General features: G+C 33.9%; 1 protein-coding gene across 1 annotated transcript in view; it reads right to left on the reverse strand.

Annotated features, from left to right (window-relative positions):
• snap25b (synaptosome associated protein 25b) overlaps positions 1-22,484 on the reverse strand; it is an 89,822-nt gene that overhangs the window by 232 nt on the left and 67,106 nt on the right. Inside the window, exons 5-8 of the mRNA XM_056477222.1 lie at positions 20,976-21,093; positions 9,772-9,888; positions 3,331-3,475; positions 1-637 (exon numbers count right to left, since the gene is read on the reverse strand). The exon at positions 1-637 is cut by the window's left edge and continues 232 nt beyond it. Coding sequence (XP_056333197.1) covers positions 569-637; positions 3,331-3,475; positions 9,772-9,888; positions 20,976-21,093 — 449 coding nt within the window. The 3' untranslated portion in view covers positions 1-568. The remainder of the gene's footprint in view (positions 638-3,330; positions 3,476-9,771; positions 9,889-20,975; positions 21,094-22,484) is intronic.

The following is a 22,484-nucleotide window of genomic DNA, read 5'->3' on the forward strand; positions in this document are numbered from 1 at the left end:
CTTTAAGGTGGAATAATCGTCACTGAACACTGTCTAAAGGCGATTACAAAATGGCAGGCTAAGATAAGCAATCTGTCACGTGATCTCCAGCGCCTAACCATCTCTAATTCATCTCCTGGTTCGCTACGTCTCAATATGAAGCATGGCTTATATAGAGTAAAACACAGAGAGCATGGACACACAGATGACTGAAAACCTTAAGAAATTTCATCCAACAACAAACAAAAAAAGTGTGTGTATATGTACTTGATGATTTACACTTGATAAAGAAAATGAAAGACAAAAATAAAAGAGAAGAAACTTCACACATGAGTTCTAGCCATCAAATATGCACTATGTACATTTAACCTTTGGAGAGAAAAGATACAGAGTAAATGTGACCATTTGCTAGACTATCAGTAAAGACAGACACACACACGACGACACGTTCTAGATAGAGCGCAGAGGGGCTGAGAAGTGCATGTGTGCAAGCCGGTCGGGCCGAATACCGTGGTGAAAGCACATGTGCACTGGTGCAGGAACGGCGGGGGGACGGGGAATGGGACACAAAGCACTTCTCCGAGGGATTTTAGCCACTTCCCAGCATCTTTGTGGCCCGCTGGTTGGCTTCGTCGATCCTGGTTTTGTTGGAGTCCGCCTGGAAGATAATAGATAATATAGTTTATATATATTTGCTGAATTATTTGCCCTCCTATGCAATATTTTCAAATATTTTGCAAGTGATATTTAACAGCTTTAAGATATTTTCACAGTATTTCTTATAATATTTTTTTCTTCTGGAGAAAGTCTTACTTGTTTTATTTTGGCCGGAATAAAAGCAGTTTTACATGTATTAGTAACCATTTTAAGGTCAATATTATTAGCCCCCTTAAGATTTTTGTTTACTGGCTACAGAACAAAACATTGTTATACAATGACTTGCCTATTTACCTTAACTTGCCTAATTAATCTAATTAAGCCTTTAAATGTGACTTTAGGCTTTAGGCCTTATTAGACTTTAGACTTTAGGCCTTATTAGAAATTAGGTATTAAACTATTATGTTTAGAAATGTGTAGAAAAAATCTTCATTCTGTTAAACAGAAATTGGGAAAAACATATAAAAGAAATTAAATTTAACAGGAAGGCTAATAATTAAGTAATAATAAACTGTTTATTTGGTATTAGATTCAGTATTTATGATGCAATTATGGCAAAGCTGGTGGTTTTCAAATAGTAAAACCCGGAGAGTCATTAAATATAAATCAGCTAATTATTATTATTAATTGATTAGCAATGATTCTAGATATTTCAGTAACAGCAATTATAAGACACTAAATGAATAAATAAATAAAAAATTGTTATTAAATAAAAACTAATTATTTTATTATTAGTTATTTAGAAATATTAGCTATGTTGAGGAAGTTCGATTATTAATTTAAAAAATGTAATTGCACCGAGGCGCATGGTCTAACAGGGTTGTGCTTATTCTCTTAATGAGTTATGGATGTGTTTTGAGAATAAATCAATCAGAGTCTCATCTCCCATTCCCTTTAAGAGTCAGTTCCGTCACGCCATGGTGCATTTGCTATGTACATGGCAGACTTTGTAAGTGGAAAAACTGAACACTTCACTACAGAGAAAACAGAGCATCTGCAGCGCGAGGATAAAGAATGAGCCTCCTCCAATTAGCCTTTACTTTCACCTTCTCTTTCTCTCTTTTGTGGATAAGGAAATGGTGTTGTAGGCACTCCATTAGCCTACACAATTAATTTAGTTTGTTAAATGCAAAGATTTGTTTCAAAACTATTTCTAAATTCAGTTCTAATTTCCAGCAAACGAATAAATGAACAATAATAATGAAGTGTGGTAAAAAGTGAGTCCAGTTGTGTATATCCAAACACACGTGCTATGCCCCATATGGTCCAAAACCTGACCGCTGGACAAATCTAAGCTTGTTTTTAATAAAACAAATATAAATATGCATATAATAAATAATACTGCTACTAATAATAACATTTTACAAAAGGCAAGGAGGCACTGGTTTTTATATTTATGTAAAAAGTAATATTTTGTCATATTTTAATCCTTTAATTCTTTTTCATTTGTAAATATATTTGTGTATTGCTGTACATCCTGTGTGTATTAAGCAATGTGTAAGCGAGACACAACTAATGCGCTTTGTGCTGGACTTTAGACCTGCTTTCAGCTTGTCTGTTGCGCAGTCAAGTTTAGTTCCTCAAAATAGCAATGCAACAACACTGCACCTTAACACACCTCTTTTCTAGACCAGAACACCCATGAGTCCACAAAGTGGCGCAAATGAATTTGCTATTTAAACAACGTGGCAGAAAACGGGAAAATTAAGGTTGTGTTGGTCTGAAAATAGCAACAGGTTGGGGCAAACACGTCTTGTGCCTTATAGCACGGGGTGCACGATAGGGCCTGAAAAGTAAAAAAATGTACTTTTATTAACATTTTAAAATGTTAATTGCTTAAAGTGATATATTGTCTGGGTTGGTGTTGTGTATTATGCTACAAAGTCCTTGTAATAAACTGCCAGGGCATTGTTTTGTTATTTTACAGACTTATTTCTCTATATATTATTTATCATGCATTATATTATTTCAAACTACTAAAATGTCAATAAAGTCACTTTGTTAAAATGCAGAGGTAAATTTTCAACATCAAAAGTCGACAGAGCAGAGATCAACATCCCATAATGCATTTCACTACCATAATAAAAGGAAAACACTTCATGAATCACAAAATACTGTTAATGAACTGATATTTTTTTACAGTGTAGAATATTTAAATAATGTTATTTCCTACTGAGGCCACCTGATTATCATGATTAATAACCTGAAACATAATCATTCTTTATATTCTAGAAGTTTCCAGATTTTTTTCTTCAATTAATAACAAGCTATACCATTTGAATTATTTTTGTATCACACATATGCATATCAATGCAAACATTACTCATAATAATATTTTAATTATAATAATTTTACATCATGTTGAGGCCCCCTGATTGAAAATGAGTATTCATTTTGTGATTCCAGACATTTCAAGAAAAGTTATTAAATAAATAAAACACCCTGTTCTGAAGAGAAATAGTAATAAAAATGCATTCCTTAATAAAGTGGATTTATGATCCACAGTCCATTAATACTCCTGAGTAAAATGAATGTATTTATTTATTATTTTACAGTGGGATGTGTCATTTCAAGCACCAGCAAGCATTATGTGTTATAATTAGATGCTCTTATCTCTTGAGAGAGCTCGCAGTCTGCACTGAGGCTGTTGTGTTGGTTAATAAGTTCTCTAATGTTGCAATGGCATGATCTCACCATGTCCATAATCCTGTCGATTTGACGGTTCTGGGTGTCGATCTCGTTGCCCATGTCGAGAGCCATGTGGCGAAGGTTACCGATGATACTCCCAACCTGCTCCAAATTCTCATCCATTTCATTCTCTCGCGCATCATTTGTTACCCTGCGGAAATGCAAACAAATAAAACCAATGACTGATGCACAAAACCCTCAGGAGGATTTTCATATTAAAGTCAATACTGAAATGCATTCGCAGTCCATCTTACTTTTATAATGTGACATGATGTGAACGACACTACTAGACAATGAGATTCAGTCATTATTATACATGATAAAAAAAAGAGTTTTTATTTCGTAATTCTGAGTTTACATTATCTGAGTTCCCAATTATGACTTTCTTCCCCATTTGAAGTTTACATCTTGCAATTCTGATGTTTTTTTTTATTTGAAGCCTAAGTCTCGCAATTGTGACTTTTCTTCCCCAATTCGAAGTTTACATCTTGCAATTCTGACATTCTTTGTAATTCTGCTTTTACATCTCACAATTCTGATGTTTTTTTTCTATTCGAAGTCTACATCTCCCAATTCTGATTTTTTTTTTTTATTCGAAGTCTACATCTTGCAATTCTGACTTCTCCGCAATTTTAAGTCTACATCTCGCAATTCTGATGTTTTTTTCTATTCAAAGTTTACATCTCGCAATTCTGACTTTCTTCACAATTTTAAGTATACATCTTGCAATTCTGATCTTTTTCTTCTATTCGAAGTCTACATCTCACAATTGTGAGATTTTTTCTCAGTTTGAAGTTTACATCTTGCAATTTTGACTTTCTTCGCAATTTTAAGTCTACATCTCGCAATTCTGATCTTTTTCTTCTATTCGAAGTCTACATCTCACAATTCTGACTTTTTTCACAAATTGAATAATTTCTCTAATAACGTTTTTCACATCTGATAATTATGACGTATTTTCAGAATTCCTAATTTACATCTCGCAGTTCCAACATTCTTTGCATTTTCAAGTTTACATCTCACAATTGTGACTTTTTTCCCAATTCGAAGTTAACATCTCACAATCCTAGAGTTTTTTTTTCCAAATCAGCATTTCACAGTTGTGAATTTTTTACTAATTCGAAGTTAGCATCTCATAATTCTGATGCTTTTCCACAAATTTAAAATTTACATCTCACAATCTGACGGCTTTTTAATATGAAGCCTAAATCGCGCAATTGTGACTTTTTTTCCCAATTCGAAATTTACATCTTGCAATTCTCTCATTCTTCGAAAATTCAATTTTACATCTCGCGTTTCTGACAATTTTTGGAATTGTGCTTTTACATCTCACAATTCTGATGTTTTTTCATTTATTTGAAGTTTCCTAACAGTTGTGACTTTTTTCCCAATTCGAAGTTTACTTCTCGCAATTATTACTTTCTTCACAATTTTAAGTATACATCTCGCAATTCTGATGTTTTTTTTTTTAAATCGAGGTCTACATCTCACAATTGTGAGTTTTTTTCTCAGTTCGAAGTTTACATCTTGCAATTTTAGGTATACATCTCAAAATTCTGATGTTGTTTTTATTCGAAGTCTACATCTCACAATTCTGATTTTTTTCACAAATCGAAGTTTACATCTGATAATTATGACGAATTTTCAGAATTCCAAAGTTACATCTCGCAATTCTGACTTCCTTTGCAATTTCAAGTTTACATCTCACAATTGTTGTAACACGGGGAGTGACAGAGACAACTGAGGTTTAGGATCCACGTGCAGGTTTATTCAAAGTCAGGGAAGCAATGGTCAACACAGGTGCAAACAGATGTATAAAGGCAGTCCAGAATCGTAGTCAAACACCAGGCGAGAGGTCGGTAGACAGGCGGCAGACAAGGAGAAAGGGAAACCAGGCAAAGATCAAAAACACGGAGGAACAAGACTAAGGACAACGCGTTTTCCTTAGTCTTGTTCCTCCGTGTTTTTGATCTTTGCCTGGTGTTTGACTACGATTCTGGACTGCCTTTATACATCTGTTTGCACCTGTGTTGACCATTGCTTCCCTGACTTTGAATAAACCTGCACCTGGATCCTAAACCTCAATTGTCTCTGTCACTCCCCGTGTTACAATTGTGACTTTTTGCCCAATTTTAAGTTTACATCTCACAATTCTGAAGTTTTTCCACAAATTCTGAGTGTACAATATCACAATTCTGTACACTTTTCCTTGTTTTTGAAATGTACATCTCACAATTCAGATTTTGTTTTCAGAATTCTGAGTTTATATCTAACAAGTTTGAGTTTACATCTCCCAACTCTGGATTTAGTCTCGCTAAAATTATGCACAATTATATTTTGACTTTTTTTTAAACTCACAGTTTTGAATTTTAAGACTTTAGAGTTTGTCCTTTGATGATGTAAGATTCTGAGAAATAAAATGGTTACACTTTACAAACAGATAGTATTAATTAAATAGTTAATGCATTTACTTACATGAACAAACAGTGAACAATACATTTATTACAGTATTTGTTCATGTTAGTTAACGTTAGTTATTGAAAATACAGTTGTTCATTGTTAGTTCATGTTAACTCACGGTGCAATACCTAATGTTAACAAGTAAGAATTTAGATTTTAATAAGGCATTAGTAAATGTTGAACTATGATTTATAAACACTGTACAAGTATTGGTTATTCTTAGTTCATGTTAGTAAATACATTCACTAATGAAACCTTATTGTAAAGTGTTACCAAAATAATTCTGAGAAATAAAGCCAGAGTTGCATCTCACATTTGTGAATTATCTTTTCATAACTGCACATTTATATCTCACAGTTATGCCAATTGTATGTTAGTAATCTGCAATTGTGGATGCTTGGAGGCAAAAAAAATTGTGCTGCTTACTATTTACTTTTAAAAAATACTTTATATAATCATGCAACTACAAGAAATAATCCCTAAAACATTAAAGCTGTGAAGTAAAATGTATATTTTTTACTGCATAGCGAAAACAAACTTCCATACAATGTCTCTGCATTGATTTCAATCGGTTTAATAGGTTATACTGGACAGAAAAAGGACAGTAAACACATAACGGTGCAACTGATGATTCTGTTGACTCACATCTTCTCTCCTGTACGTTCTGTCTACACTAGCATGACTACAACAGCTGCCTAACAGCATTAAGCTGAATATGGATGCTAGTTTGTTTGTGACCTGACATTGGATATTTTGAGACAGAGGACCAACAACAGTTCAGTGGTTTCATGACCATCCCCGAAGTGCCTGAAGCTACAGTCTGGCACAAAGCGGACATCCGTCTTCAGCAGACAATTATAGAGATCCTCGTGACTCACTGACAACCCAAACGCGCTGCACTTACTGCTGATACACTGCGCTAGATTGATGAAAACAATTAGCTTTTGCTCACACAGGCGGTGTTTAGGACTGACAACTGTATTTACTAACATGTCACTCAATCTGTTCTGCCCACACAACAGCTGATGGTCAACAATTCAATTCATTTTTATTTCTATTGTGCATTTACAATGTAGATTGTGTTAAAGCAGCTTAACATAGAAGGTAAATGAAGTCAATCCCTTTCTCTAGTTGGTGGACGATGCCTGTAATCATAGTGACTAGATGACAATAGTAAATACTATTATTTATTGCAATTTTATTTTCATACCACATATTGCAAGCCTATAAAAACCATCCAGTTTAATTGTTGTCTTTGGATTGCAGCTGGACACTGGGTTACTCAATTCATTCATTCATTTTCCTTCGGCTTGGGGGTCAATTTTCCTTAGGGGTCGCCACAGCGGAATGAACCGCATACACTACGACCAATTTAGTTTATTCAATTCACCTATAGCGCATGTCTTTGGATTGTGAGGGAAACCGGAGCACCTGGAGGAAACCCACACGAACACGGGGAGAACATGCACACTCCACACAGAAATCCTCAGCCGGTGCTCGAATGCAACCTTCTTGCTGTGAGGCGTCAGTGCTATTTATTTATTAAATATTCATACATTATTACCTTTATTTTTGTGGTTATTGTTTGATTTTTTTGCCATTTACTATATATATGTATTTCATGCTAGTCAAATTTTTTTTTACTTAATATTTTTTCACCTAATATTTTTGTCATTTATGTCTGTTTATTTTATTTATTAATATTTCTTTTCAAAATGGATTTAAGTATCTATAAATGTTTACCATTATTATTATCATGGTTATTACTAGGCATTTACATTTTTACTTAATATTAGACAAATACATATATTTTTAACTTAATATAATAAAATATTTTTTTATTCAATATTTCTTCACCTAATATTTTTGTAATTTAAGTCTGATTTATTTTTATTATTTATTCTTTTCAGAATAAATTAAAATGGATTTAAGTATCTATAAATGTTTACCATTATTATTATCATGGTATTTATTTGCCATTTACTTTACATTTTTACTTATAAGTCAAATACATGTTATTTTTTACTTTAAATTATAATATAATATTTTTTTACTCATTATTTCTTTACCTAATATTTTTGTAATGTATGTCTGTTTTATTTGTTATTAATTCTTCTTTTTTCAGAATAAATTAAAATGGAAGGATGTATTCATACACTTTTACCATTATTATTGTTATTATTATTATTATTTGGCATTTACTTAATTTTTTGTTTATTAGTAGTCAAATACATTTTACTTAATATTATAATGAAATAAAAAGTTTAACTCAATATTTTTTCACCTAATAATTTTGTAATTTATGTCTGTTTTGTTTTTATTAATTCTTCATTTCAGAATAAATTAAAATGGAATTATGTATCTATAAATGTTTACCATTATTATTATTATTATGGTTTTATTATTTTTACTTTTACTTATCATTAGACAAATACATATTTTTTAACTTAATACATTTTTTACATATTTATTTTTTATCTAATATTTTTGTCATTTATGTCTGTTTTTATTAATAATTCTTCTTTTCAGAATAAATTAAAATGTAAATAAGTACTCATACATTTTTACCATTATTATCATCCTGGTTATTATTTCATTATTTGGCTTCATATTTTTACCTAATATTTGTCAAATACACATTATTACCTTTTTTCTCAATATATGTTACCTAATATTTTATGTCAGTTTTTTTTTATTAATTCTTGTTTTCAGAATGGGGGTGGATCGGTGGCGCAGTGGGTAGCGCTGTCACCTCATAGGAAGAAGGTCATTGGTTCAAGTCACAGCTGGGGCCATTGGCATTTCTGTGTGGAGTTTGGGTGTTCGCGTGGGTTTCCTCCACGTGCTCTGGTTTCCCCCTCAAGTCCAAAGCCATGCAGTAGGTGTACTGGTAAGGTAAATTGTCTGTAGTGTATGTGTGTGTGAATGAGAGTGTATGGGTGTTTCCCAGTGATGGGTTGCAGCTGGAAGGCATCCACTGCATAAAAACGCATGCTGGATAAGTTGGCAGTTCATTCCGCTGTGCCAACCCCTGATAAGGGACTAAGCTGAAAAGAAAATGAATGGATAATTTATAATATCTATATTTATACAGCAAATATTTTTTTCATTTATACAAAAATATTTTTTACAGCAAGTCATTATATTGGAATTATATATAAAATAATGATGACAGTAGTGGTGCTAAAATGCCACCTTTGCATCAGAAATAAATTACATTTTAAAAGATATATTTTTAAATAGGAAACAGTTTTTAAAATTGTAAAATAAATATGACTACTTTTACTTTATTGTGTATCAAATAAATACAGCCTTTTATCAAAAACAAAACAATAAAGAAACCTTACAATACTTTTATACAGTACCATATTTACAGTTGAAGTCAGAATTATTAGCCTTCCTGAATTATTACCCCCCTGAATATTTTTTCTTCAACTTCTGTTTAACAGAAAGAAAACTGTTTCAGCACATTTCTAGTGATAATAGTTTTAATAACTCATCTCTAATAACTGATTTCTTTAATATTTGCCATGATGCCAGTAAATAATATTTAACTAGGTATTTTTCATGATACTAGTATTTAGCTTAGTGACATTTAAAGGCTTAACTAGGTTAATTAGACAAGTTTGGGTAATTAGCCAAGTCATTGTATAATGATGGTTTGTTCTGTAGACAATCAAAATATATAGCTTAAAGAGGCTAATAATATTGACCTTAATGTTTTTAAAAAATTAAAAACTGCTTTTATTCTAGCTGAAATAAAACAAACAAGACTTTCTCCAGAAGAAAAAATATTATCAGACATACTGTGAAAATGTCCTTGCTCTGTTAAACATAATTTGGGAAATATTTAAAAAAGAAAAACATTCAAAGGGGGGCTAATAATTCTGACATTATCTGTAAATGCTCATTTTCATGAATACATTTTAACATTCACAAACATAGACTTCACTGAATTTAGCAGAAATGTTTTCATAGGTAACAGACCTGCGGATGAATCCTCCGCTGATGGCCATCTGCTCGCGTTCATCGACCACACGGGCCGGCTGGCTGGATACCACCCCGTCCTGGTTATTACCCCAGGACTGGCCACCACCTTTCAACCTGAACAACCACAGTAAGCGAAAAACACACAGAGAGAGAGAGAGAGAGAGCGAATATAAATGTTACATTAGACTGAAGCTCTAAACATGGACAACATGCAGATATTCAACACAGAGGACAGGAATATCTGCATGTTGTGGAAATACATACACTAAAGGTGTTGAATAAATGAATAAATGATCGACACATATATTAATGTAATGTTTTCCTGGAACTAACATATAAAGTGTCCTTCACTAATATTGGCACCCTTAGTAAATATGTGACCACAAAAACAGTCAAAAATGTCATTTTTTTATGTAATGGAAATTTATGCATCACCTGAAGCTGAATAAATGAGCTATCTATTAATGTATGGTTTGTTGGGATCAAGCGGCAACCTCCCGCTCTCCCTTGTGAAGATAATACAGAAGTAACTGAAACTGCAATTCATTGAAATTCCACTAGGCTTGGCTCCATAATAGAGCACATTTCTAATTGAACCCAATGTTAAAATGGGTTTACAAAGTTTACAGCCTGATACAAATGACAATTTTGCTTCATATAGCTAATATTACCCTTCATTACAACTGTGAGGCGGTGAATTTTTTTTATAACTCGTCCGTTTTGTTTTTATTAAGTTAAACTAAGTCTGCATAATTAAGGGCGTGGCCACTTGAGTGAAAGCTATGTTTCGCTGGTCACCATCACGTTATTCTGGCTGATTAGCCACTGAACTCTGCATATTCATCACATTTTTGTTTATTTTATTCAGTTTTACACAGTCAGTTGCCTTTTGGAATTATTTCCTACAATTATCAGATGATATGGCATGCTGTGTGCACTTAATTGTGCTTGATTTGTTCACTTCCTGAATGAACTTTTACTGATAATCCACTCACTTCATCCAAGATATTTAATTCTTTTTTTCTTAGGTTTTAAAAAAAATTAAGTTTTTTTTTAAGGAAAACATGCAGGTAATATTTGCTAGTCATATTTTTTAACTTTTTATGTATTGTGACCACATGAAAAAAAAAAGCATACTGTTTATGTGCTTTTACTGTTTTTATGTTTATAATGTGTGTTTTGTTGGTACAGTACCATCTTGCTTGACATTTACAGCCATACTGAAAGCACCAGCAGATAGTCTACTTCATTATATATATATATATATATATATATATATATATATATATATATATATATATATATATATATATATATATATATTTAAACTTGCAATAGCATAGACTAACATCCATTCATTCATTTCCCTTCAGCTTAGTCTCTATTTCAGAGGTCACCACAGCAAAATGAACCTCCAACCATTCCGGCATATGTTTTACTCAGCCGTTCCAGCCACAACCCAGTACTGGGAAACATCCATACATACTCATACACTATGGCCAAATTAGCTTATTCAATTTACTATAGCGCATGTCTTTGGACTGTGGTGGAAACTAGAGCACCCGGAGGAAACCCACGTGAACACAGGGAGAACATGCAAACTCCACGCAGAAATGCCAACTGACCCAGCTGGGACTCGAACCAGCGACCTTCTTGCTGTGAGGCCATAATGGTAACCACTGAGCCACCGTGTTGCCTAGACTAACATTGTGTGTATTTATTATAGTTTACTCCAAAGTACATCATTAATTGGATTCTAATTTTAAGTCGACCCAAAGTAATTCAATAAAATCATAGTCAGTAAAAAGAATATTTAAATGTATTTTCCCTGGGCAGAATAAATATTTTGATTAATATTAAAATACATAAAAGTCAAAACTATAATTTGAGGGTAATTTATAACTTATATAATAATATATAATATAATTACAATTTACAGCAATTTTTAGGTTGGTCCAAAGTAAGATTATACTTTACTACTACTATACTGCTCAAATAAATAAAGGGAACACTGTTTAATTTTTCCAATTATTTTTTGAGCACTATATATATATATATATAATCTAGGGTTTAAAAAAGATACACTGAAAACAAAGCACCATTGGATTAACTTAACTAAATTACTTCAACTCATACCTAAAATAAGATTTTTTCAACTTGTTTATTGCTGAAATCGGTTATAAATGAAGTGGAAACTAATTAATTCATGTAGTTGTAACAAGCTAAAGTAGTATAATTTTTCACTTTTTACAGTGTACTGAAGAATCAAACTAAGGATCTGAGAATCCTTGTAGCAAACGTATGTGTGTGTTGTTTCAAGACAGCAACCATTCATTTGTGTTGTGTTTTAATTTCATTTGTTTAAATTCATTATTCTTCATTTGATTATTTTATTTAATCATATGACCATTAGTCATTTCTATAATTATCATTTTATCTTTTTATTGATCATTAGTTAATAATTTGATTATTATTATTTTTTAATTATGTTTTAATATTTTATAGTTATTATTTTCTGATAATTATTGCTTTATAATAATATTATAATATTATATAATAATATATAATAATAATTATTTCATTTTCCCAGGTTGTTGTAATCTTATGACTGTGTGGATTTAAGCGACACTTGTTTTAATGAGTAAGAGATAAATGTCTTCATTTCAAGGTCTATATTGTCTCTGGAGAATGTTTTGAAGCAGTAATTTTCCATTGCTGTTGCTTGTGCTATAATAAGACTTGTTGGATTTATCCTGGTCAGATGAAGTCTGAGCATTGAATCAAATGTAACTAAGATTATACAATAAGCTCTGCTTTTTCTTTATCATCATTACTTTGTCTCCTGCTTCTGCTCCTCTCTGAGACTGTTACTCAGAGAGGTTTGTGTATTGGAAACTCTGGACTTGTGGTCCACATACCTGGAGAAACGGACATTTTCTGACAAGCTCTGGTATCCGGGGCTGGATCTTATTTATCTGGCATGGAGAGTGTGATCTAACAGTAGTAAAGTAAAAAACAATTGTGTCTATATGTTAAACATTATTTTTAATTTGTGTGAATGTCATTATTTTTTCTTAACCACAATTAATATTTTTTGGATTTTGATTAAATGCAATTTTACAGTTTGAACCAAAGTTAAATTATACTTTGAGAAAAATAACAAATTAAAGTATTTTTACTGTAATTTTTCTTAGTGTACATTGTAAATACTTGATGACACCACCTTCCCAACACACACCCGTGACAAAATTATCAATATGAACACCGACCCATGCCATAAATATAGCTATACGCTCAGTGATTTGAACTTCCAAGTAGCATTTTTAATGCATCTTATGTAATTGTTTGTTCTCAATAATAAAACCGTGTGTTTTTTTTTATACTTAAAGCAAAGAAAAAAAATTGAAAGGTTAAACAACAAGCTTCTTTGGTTTTTCACAGCTTCTTTGCTACCAATATTAGTGAAGGGCAATGGAAGACATCACGTACAATAGAGCACAACAGACAAACACACAGACACTAATGGAGATGAAACGAGTACATTGAGAGAGGTTCACAACAGTTATCAAGGAGAAGAGACAAAGAGAAGCATTCAGAAGTACAGTTTAGATCAATACCAAACAAATCATATGCATTCAGTAAACATTCACAGCTTAATAGATCTGACAGGATATCAGTTCACAAATAAAAAAAGCTTTCATCATAACAAGAAACATGCATTGCATTCAGGCAGGGATGGGGAGTTAGGCAGTGTTTAGTAACAGTATGCATACAGTAAAGGCTTTGTTCACACTGCACCCAATCAAATCTGATATATTTGTTCAGACAGTTAATATGCTGTGCTGCATATGTCAAGGTCAGAGTAACTTAGCGATAATTAAAAAAAAATGTCATAACTTATTCATCATCATGCCAAAATGTTTGTTTATTTACATATTTATATATTTATGTATCAATCAATCAATCAATCAATCAATCAATCAATCAATCAATCAATCAATCAATCAATCAATCAATCAATCAATCAATTAATCAATCAATCAATCAATCAATGTATTTATTTATATATTTTATTTACTTTGTTTTCTTTATATATTTTATTTATATTATTTATTTATATATTTTATTTATTTATTTTATATATTTTATATATTTTTTTATTTATATGGTTTATTTATTTAATTAATTAATTAATATATTTTATTTATATAATTTATGTATATAATTTATTTTAATTATTTATTTTATATATATGATTTATTTATGATTTATTTATTTTTATATTTTATTTATTTATATTCTTTATTTTATAAATTTTGTTTATTTATACACTATTAATTTTTATACATTTCATTATTTACTTATACATTTTTATTAATTTATTTATTTTATTTATTTATGTATTTATTTATTTACTTCATTTATTTATTTATTTTATAAATTTAATATATTTATATATTTTATTTATTTATTTATTTATTCATGCAAAACTAATATTATAATAGCAATATGCTGTGATATCTGTATATAACTTCTTTTAAACGAATAATTTTAAGTCAGATACATTTTTGTTCATTTTATGGCCAATGAAGCAAAGAACAGCCTCAAAATAAATTAAAAAAAAATATTTATGAGAATATTATTATTATATTGTTTTTTAGGGACATAGAACATGTCAATGAGTAAATTATGTCAAAAATATATTTCTTTATTTCATTTTGATGTACATTCATTCATTCATAGTCCCTTCACCAATCTGGGGTCGACACAGCGGAACGAACCGGCAACTTATCCAGCATATGTTTTATGCAGCGGATGCCCTTCCAGCTGCAACCCATCACTAGGAAACATCCATACACACTCATTCACACACGTACACTACGGTAAATTTTAGCGTACCCAATTTACCTATAGCGCAAATAACCTATAACACGGGGAGAACATGCAAACTCCACACAGAAATGCCAACTGATCCAGCCAAGGCTCGAACCAGCAACCTTCTTGCTGTGAGGCGAACGTGCTAGCACATTATTTATTTATTTATTTATTTGTTTGTTTATTATTTGCACTCTTACTGTTTAGCATAATTGAAAGCAGTTTGCACAATATGGATTGTTTTGCCTGAACTCTTGTGTCATTCATGTGCCAAATAAGACAATAAATAAAGAAATAAGTGAAATAAATGAAAAGATTATGGAAATTAAATATGGACATATGGAAATATGGACCAAATTAAATTTCAAACAACATACAGGTTTGGGTTTCAAATTGAATTTGGAAATTCTGCTTTATTTTTTTTTTTTTCTCTCTCTGGCTGTCTGAACAAAGCTTAAGTTCACAGCAACTCTCTAAGCAATGCAGGTGATTTCCTATAAGCTGTTACCTTTTATTTCAACCTTTTATGTAAGATAGGGCTGCTTATAGAGATTTTATGGCATGCAGTGCCTTATGCCGCTGTGACATTGTGAGCTGACATGAAACGCTCTGACCAGAGGCAGTGAGACTCAACCATGACCTTAATCCTCAGTGACACAGACACAGGTGCGTGTCTTTAAAAAGAAACATGAATAAAAAGTTCTGAGGTAAGCCAAAATCTTCTTTACATTCATCTGCCAATGCTTTAAAGTCAACATGAAATCTGAATTGACCCTGTTTACATTCTGAGGCTGTGTTCACACTTGTAGTTCAGTTCTCTCGGTCTGTCAATCCCAATTCTACCCCTTACCCCTACCCCTCATTTTGCGCGCTCATGTGAAGGAGTGTCCCAATTCTCTTTAGCTTGAACGTGTATGGGCTAAGGGGAAGGGCTAGATAGCCCTTGAAACTGAGACTTTTCCTCACTCGAAACCAAGGGGTGAGAATATTTCCCAGAATACACTATCTACAACAGTAGCATGGCTGCGCACAGAAGTAAGGAGATGCACAAATGAGTGTTTTTTTGTCATTATTACTAATTTTTACAACAAACAAGCATATGTTTTAATATATTCATAACCGCGTTCGTGTTTTACCGTCATGCTTTAAAAAAACCAATAAAATAAAAAGTGCTAAATTTCGTGATCTATAATCCATAATAATAACTCCTGTGCAGTCCCACAACATTCTGACACTCGAATACCTTTTTACAGGGTCTTTTCACAGGGTCTGCTATAAAGTTAATGTTGTTTTTGGTGCGTTTCCATTGATGAATATGGCCACTGTGTAAATGCACAGAACAGTTATAATCTTATTGCCACATTATATCGTTATGATAACATGATATCATTGCCTTCAGTGATTTTCTGATGATAAATACCAAAAAATAATGCAACTGGAATAACTACAGCAGTCACCATCGTTGATTTCATGTGAAGCAAGAGCTCGCGATGACAAATGATGACGTGTATAGGTGTTGTAGTGCTGTCCCATATCTTAGGGGTTACATATTGAAGCCCTTCCCCTTCACACTCCGTTTCAAGGACCAAGGGAAAGAGGTAGGGGTACAAAAATAGAATTGGCTCGGCAATGCGCCAGGCAGCGCCATGCATTTCAGAATTCTAAACATAGGTTTCTATCAGGGTACACACACTGGCGCCGCAAGTCGGCGGCTGTCCGCGATGCCCAGCCACGACTCAGGACACTGTTCACATTTCTGCCATGCCACAGAGCGGCATCTGAATAGTTTCATTTTAAATATCTTGCGTATGTGCGCATCTAGTGTGCAATACTTCCAACTGTCATGTGCGCATCGTGTTGCGGCATCGAGCGGCGCATCCCGTGTGTGACCTGCTATAGTGTTCACACTGTGATTTTAAATCTAAACCTAAAGATACAAAACTAATTAAAGCTGCAAGCAACGTTGAAAATGCTCACATAACCACTAGTTACAACCGAGGTATGCAGAAGAGCATCTCTGGACTCACAACACCTCCAACCTTGAGGTGGATGGGCTACAGCAGCAGAAGAACACCAGGTGGCACTCAAAATTGGACAATAGAAGATTGGAAAAACGTTGCCTTGTCTGATGAGTCTCAATTTCTACTGTGACATTCGGATGTTCAGAATTAGACGTCAACAACATGAAAGCATGGATCCATCCTGCCTTGTATCAATGGTTCAGGCTTTTGGTGGTGGTGTAATGGTGTGGGGGATATTTTCTTGACACACTTTGGGCCCATTAGTACCAACTGAGCATCGTGTCAACGCCACAGTCTACCTGAGTATTGTTGCTGACCATGTATATCCCTTTATGACCACAGTGTACACATCTTCTGATGGCTACTTCCAGCAGGATAGCACGCCATAAAGCGCGAATCATCTTAGACTGGTTTCTTGAACATGACAATGAGTTCACTGTACTCAAATGGCCTCCACAGTCACCAGAACTCAATTCAATAGAGTACCTTTGGGATGTGGTGGAACGGAAGATTCACATCATGGATGTGCAGCCACTGTGTCAATATGGATCAAAATCTCTGAGGAATATTTCCAGTACTTTGTTAAACCTATGCCATGAAGGATTAAGGCAGTTCTGAAGGCAAAAGGGGGTCTGACCTAGTACTTGTAAAGTGTACCTAATAAAGTGTGTATTTCGTGAAAGAACTTAGTGAACATCCAAAACAATGAGTTCATTTGCAAGTGGACAGAGAGTGATTTATTTCGGTCTGCTTGTTGGGTGTGTTGTTTGGATGACAATGTTCACGCTTCTTCAAATGAACAAACAGAAATTGCACCAGAGTTTGTTTTGACTGAAGTGAACCTGCCAAGTGTGAACACAGCTTTAGTACACATTCTGGTCCTGCTTTGCATAAATTATTGTTCCAACATTTGTTATTTAGCTTGCATCACTACTTTCCTTCTAATCATTACATAAAAAACATTCCTTTTCATATCAAATCAATTCCCAATGCTTGTTCAACATATAATCTTTGAATTACCCAAACAATGTGAATTCTGTTTCATGTTGACTTTTAAAGAACAAAAAATAAATAAATACATTTACTGTTCTGCTTTATTACACTTTGATGACTTCAACCCCAAGTACATAAAAGGAATAACAAACTACCCAAGATTTAACATTCATAAATACTTCATCAAACAACTGGCGAGGGCCTGCATTACCAAATGATGACCGTTCAACACTTTTTCAGGCAGTGACAGTTGCTCACATGAGTATTTATGCAGTGCCTGCACCATTATGCAAGAGTTGGTCACACAGAATATCATTAACATCTTATTTGCAACTCATGAAACACTCAGAATAATGAGAACCAATGTCTGTGCCCATTTGGATATTACTGAAAACGTGGTTAAATGTGCCTGTGCGGTTGTTTAATTTATAGGTGCGCTAAGTCGTGTTTTCCAACCAAATATTATTACCACATTTCCGGTGAGGAATTAAAATACCTAGAACTCTTAAGAAATATCCATCAAACTGTTGCCATAAAAGAAAATAAGCATACAAAGTGTATGACAGTGTAAATAGTGGATAATTAGATTTTTGCTTTTAAATTTACTCATAAATGCTGTAATTTAGTTTAGTTCCTGGATTAATCAATTGGTTAAATAAACAATTCAGTAGTTAGTCAAATATTTTGTTGCTAAATGAATGAGAATATATTGAACTGTTTCATTCCTCTCTGTTACATTCCTCAATGAATCAGTATTTTTGAATAAATAATTGAATAAATGATTCAACGACTCACTCAAAAACTTGTTTTGCTTCTGAATTGATAGTTTTTTTTTTACAAATCTGTTCAGAAAATGATTCAGTGAATCTCTCAGAGATGGTTGCTGTTTCATTCTTTAACGAATCAGCATTTTTGAACAAATAATTAAGTAAATGATTCAGTGACTCACTCAAAGACTTGTTTTGATACTGAATGAATTGTTCTATTTTAAATGAATCTTTTCTGAAAATGATTCAGTGACTCACTTCTAGATGGTCACTGTTTTGTTCCTCAATGAATCAACATTTTTGAATGACGAATAAAATCACAATTTCAGTGACTCACTCAAAAACCTGTTTTGTTTCTGAATGAATCAGTTTTTTAACAAATCTGTTAAAAAATTATTTAGTGTTAGATAGTTACAGTTTCATTCCTCAATGAATCAGCATTTTTTAAATGAATAATTAAATAAAAGATTCAGAGACTCGCTCAAAAACATGTTTTGTTCCTGAATGAATCATTTTTTTTTTTTTTTACAAAATAAGTTCAGAGAATGATTTAGTGAATTTCTCCTAGATGGTCACTGTTTTATTCCTCAATGAATCAGCATTTTTGAATCAATAAGCAAATAAAAGATTCTGCGAATCACTCAAAGACTTGTTTTGTTTCTGAATGAATCAGTTTTGTCTAGCAAATCTGTTCAGAAATTAATTTAGTGAATTTCTCGTAAATGGTCATTGTTTCATTCCTCAATTAATCAGCATTTTTGAATGAATAATTAAATAAAGGATTCTGCGAATCACTCAAAGACTTGTTTTGTTTCTGAATGAATCAATTTTGCCTAACAAAACTGTTCAGAAATTAATTTACGAAATTTCTCCGAAATGGTTATTGTTTCATTCCTCAATGAATCAGCATTTTTTAATGAATATTTAACCAAAATATTCAGTGACTCACTCAAAAACTTGTTTTGTTTCTGAATTAATCAGTATTTTTTTTTTTTACAAATCTGTTCAGCAAATGATTCCAACGCAGGCTCATTCTGAGAACGTAGTCCCGGAGACGTTTCTGGAGACCGCGAAATCCGTCCCGGGAGGTAGGTATTTTTGCAGTTTTTGTTTTCACGAATCCGCGAGAGGCCGCTGTGCGCGCTTTTACCCGCGCCGTTCTCGCGTAAACCCGCTAGAGGCCGCTGTCGAACGACCTTCCGCCTGGATGACAGGATGATTGACCGTGCGACTGGCCAATCGGCTGACCCACCCTCCTCCGTCCCTAAACCCAACCATCGACGATTTTTACCACGTTTTCGGATTTTGACCACATTCTCATCCTGTGACGAACTTGTTCGCTTCATTTTTTGGATTTTGTTTTTGTTTTCTTACCCGATTTCTGGACCCGCTCTTCCCCGGACTCGAACCCGGTCGCTGTCGTTGTGGTCAGCCCCTCTCTGCGCCTCGAGCTAACCGGACAAACTGGTTGCAGCGGGAAAGCCCTCCACACGGAGGCGAGCGGCCGGCTGGCCGGCCGGCAAGCGCCGAAGGGAACGGCGTCACACCGCTCCGCAGCGTTCGCTTAAAAAAATGAAATGCAGCCGTACGTACCCCCGCTACGTATTTCGCGGTCTCCAGAAACGTCCCCGGGACTACGTTCTCAGAATGGGCCTGGGTTGAATGACTCACACAAAGAATTGTTTTGTTGCTGGATAAATCAGTGTTTTTGAATGAAATGATTGGGAAAGGGATTCAACAATTCACTCATAGATAGACTTGTTTGTTCCTAACAAAGCGTTAAATAAATGAGAACAGTCTCTTGTTGACATCTTCAGGTGTAACTATGTAACCCATATAGATCGTTTCTGAAAATCACTGAATCAATGAAAAGTCCCTGTGGTTTAAAACTGTTTATAATCACTCATGAAATGCTCCTCAACCCATTTATATTTGTGGACCAGAACTAACTGCTCTAAATGAAAGAAAAACCGACTTAGCGCAGTATTGGTCACAAATAGCACATCATTACAAATCAGCTGCACTGTAATCAATTAATATCGCCAGGATAACTTATCCCACCATTTCACCAACATGCATTGACATGCTTTGCCTTTAGAGAACCCATAAAAAAGCCAGCTCTGCCAGCCTCCAGTAAACAACATGTGAATATCTAATCTGCGGTTCATTTAAAAAGTGTGTAATGCTTGCTTTTCCAAAAGTAGCACATGCATATCAAGCAGGCACTTAACATTTACGAACAACAGTCCTTGACCAAAGGATCAGTGAAGCATGGAGCCCAGCAAATTTGCGCATTCAGCCGGCAGAGAGCAGGGCCTACAGCTACAACTATGGGTTAACCAGTGGCATCGCAGACGGACTTAGCTCTACCAGCATCCCCATGCATAGAGAAGTAGTCCAGGCAGAGCAAAGTAGGGGAAATTCGCAGCTAAGGAGCGAGCAAGAGCGAGCGTGCAAACTGGTCACGTGCTTTATCTTTTTTTTTTTTCCCTATTTGTCGGGTTCAGGCAGGCAAGCAGGCAGGCAGGCGACAGGCATCACCTACTTGTTACATGGACACGGACATAGACCACAGAGATTTCCTAGATCCGTCAAATTCTTTTCTGCTTCTTTCATGTCCTTATTGATCTGATCCATTCCCTCTTCGATGCGCTCCAGTTGCTCTGATTTAAACATTAGTCAATTACAGCCCCCGAAAAACAAGAAAAGAAATAAAGAGTATGGAAAAGGGGGACAAAGAGAGAAAGAGAAAGGAAAGGCAAGGAGGAAAAGAGAGGGACAAAAAGAAAGAGAGAGGCTTAAACATTCACAGTGACAAGAGACAGTCAGACAGCAGCAGACAGGTGAGAGCCTTGGACGCTTCACCAGTACCTACTTGTCGCAGGGACATACTAGTCCACAGCATTTGCCTACATCTTTTAAACTTTTCTCAGCTTCCATCATGTCTTTGTTGATATGGTTCATGCCATCTTCAACACGCTCGAGTTGTTCTGGTCAGGACAAAGGGGTGACAGCAATGAAATGAGACTTTGCATCCTGGCAGACAAACGGTGATGACAAATGACATCTAAGCTGTCCAGAAACACATCTACGCAGAACTTTAACGATGTGATGAGTGGTTAGGTTAGATTGTGCCAAGAACATGGTCTATGAGGCATATGTGTCTCTTCAAGCCAAATGGGTTTACTAGTGGAATTTAGGATTCAAGTCAAAATAAATTATGAAACAGTTCACCTTCAAATAAAAAATTATGTTCTTGCTATATTGTTCCTCTAATATTTGTTATGAAGAATGACACCAAAACACATTAGCTTAATTAGATATTAATGTCCTACATTTCTATCACAATACCATGGCTGCCATTCAATGTTGTTTGCATAGTGCATTGAAATTATTCAGATGTTTTGTTTTGTTTATTGGGAAAATTTATATCACAGTGTTTATTGCTATCAAATTAGTCCTCAGTCCAATGCCAAAACAATATGATAGGGCTGTCATGAATCACATAACATAACTCAAATAATTGGCAACACTTTAATTTAGGCTAACAAACCATTAACTAACACTACTACCTTAATAAACTACTAATTACTTGTTTATTATTAGTCAGTAAGGTAGAAGTTGGGTTTAGGTTTTGTGTAGGATCAGCGACGCAGAATAAAATCACACTTTATAACTACTCATGAACAGTTAATATCTTAATAATAGGCAACTAATAAGCCAGTAGATAATAGCAGGAATTGTGAACTAAACTAAGGTGCTATCAAATAATTATACTAAGCAAGAACACTTTTCATTTTCGGGTGAACTATTGCTTTCAAATAAATCAACTATGCAAAGTTTGTAATAGGGATGCTGTTCCAAGCCTTTGGGGAACTCAGTGGTTATTGGCATATACACTTGGCAGTAACTGAGCCACCACTGTTTGAGCTAAACTGTAAAAAGAACATCGTGAGCAAATGCTGAGGAAAAAAAGATGATCAGAAATAAAGAGCAAAAGAGAATGAAATATGAAGCATTAGATGTTATGTGATAAGGAAAATCAAACTGAAGA

This window comes from Danio aesculapii, chromosome 17 (genome assembly GCF_903798145.1).
Source record: "Danio aesculapii chromosome 17, fDanAes4.1, whole genome shotgun sequence".
NCBI classification, from domain to species: domain Eukaryota; kingdom Metazoa; phylum Chordata; class Actinopteri; order Cypriniformes; family Danionidae; genus Danio; species Danio aesculapii.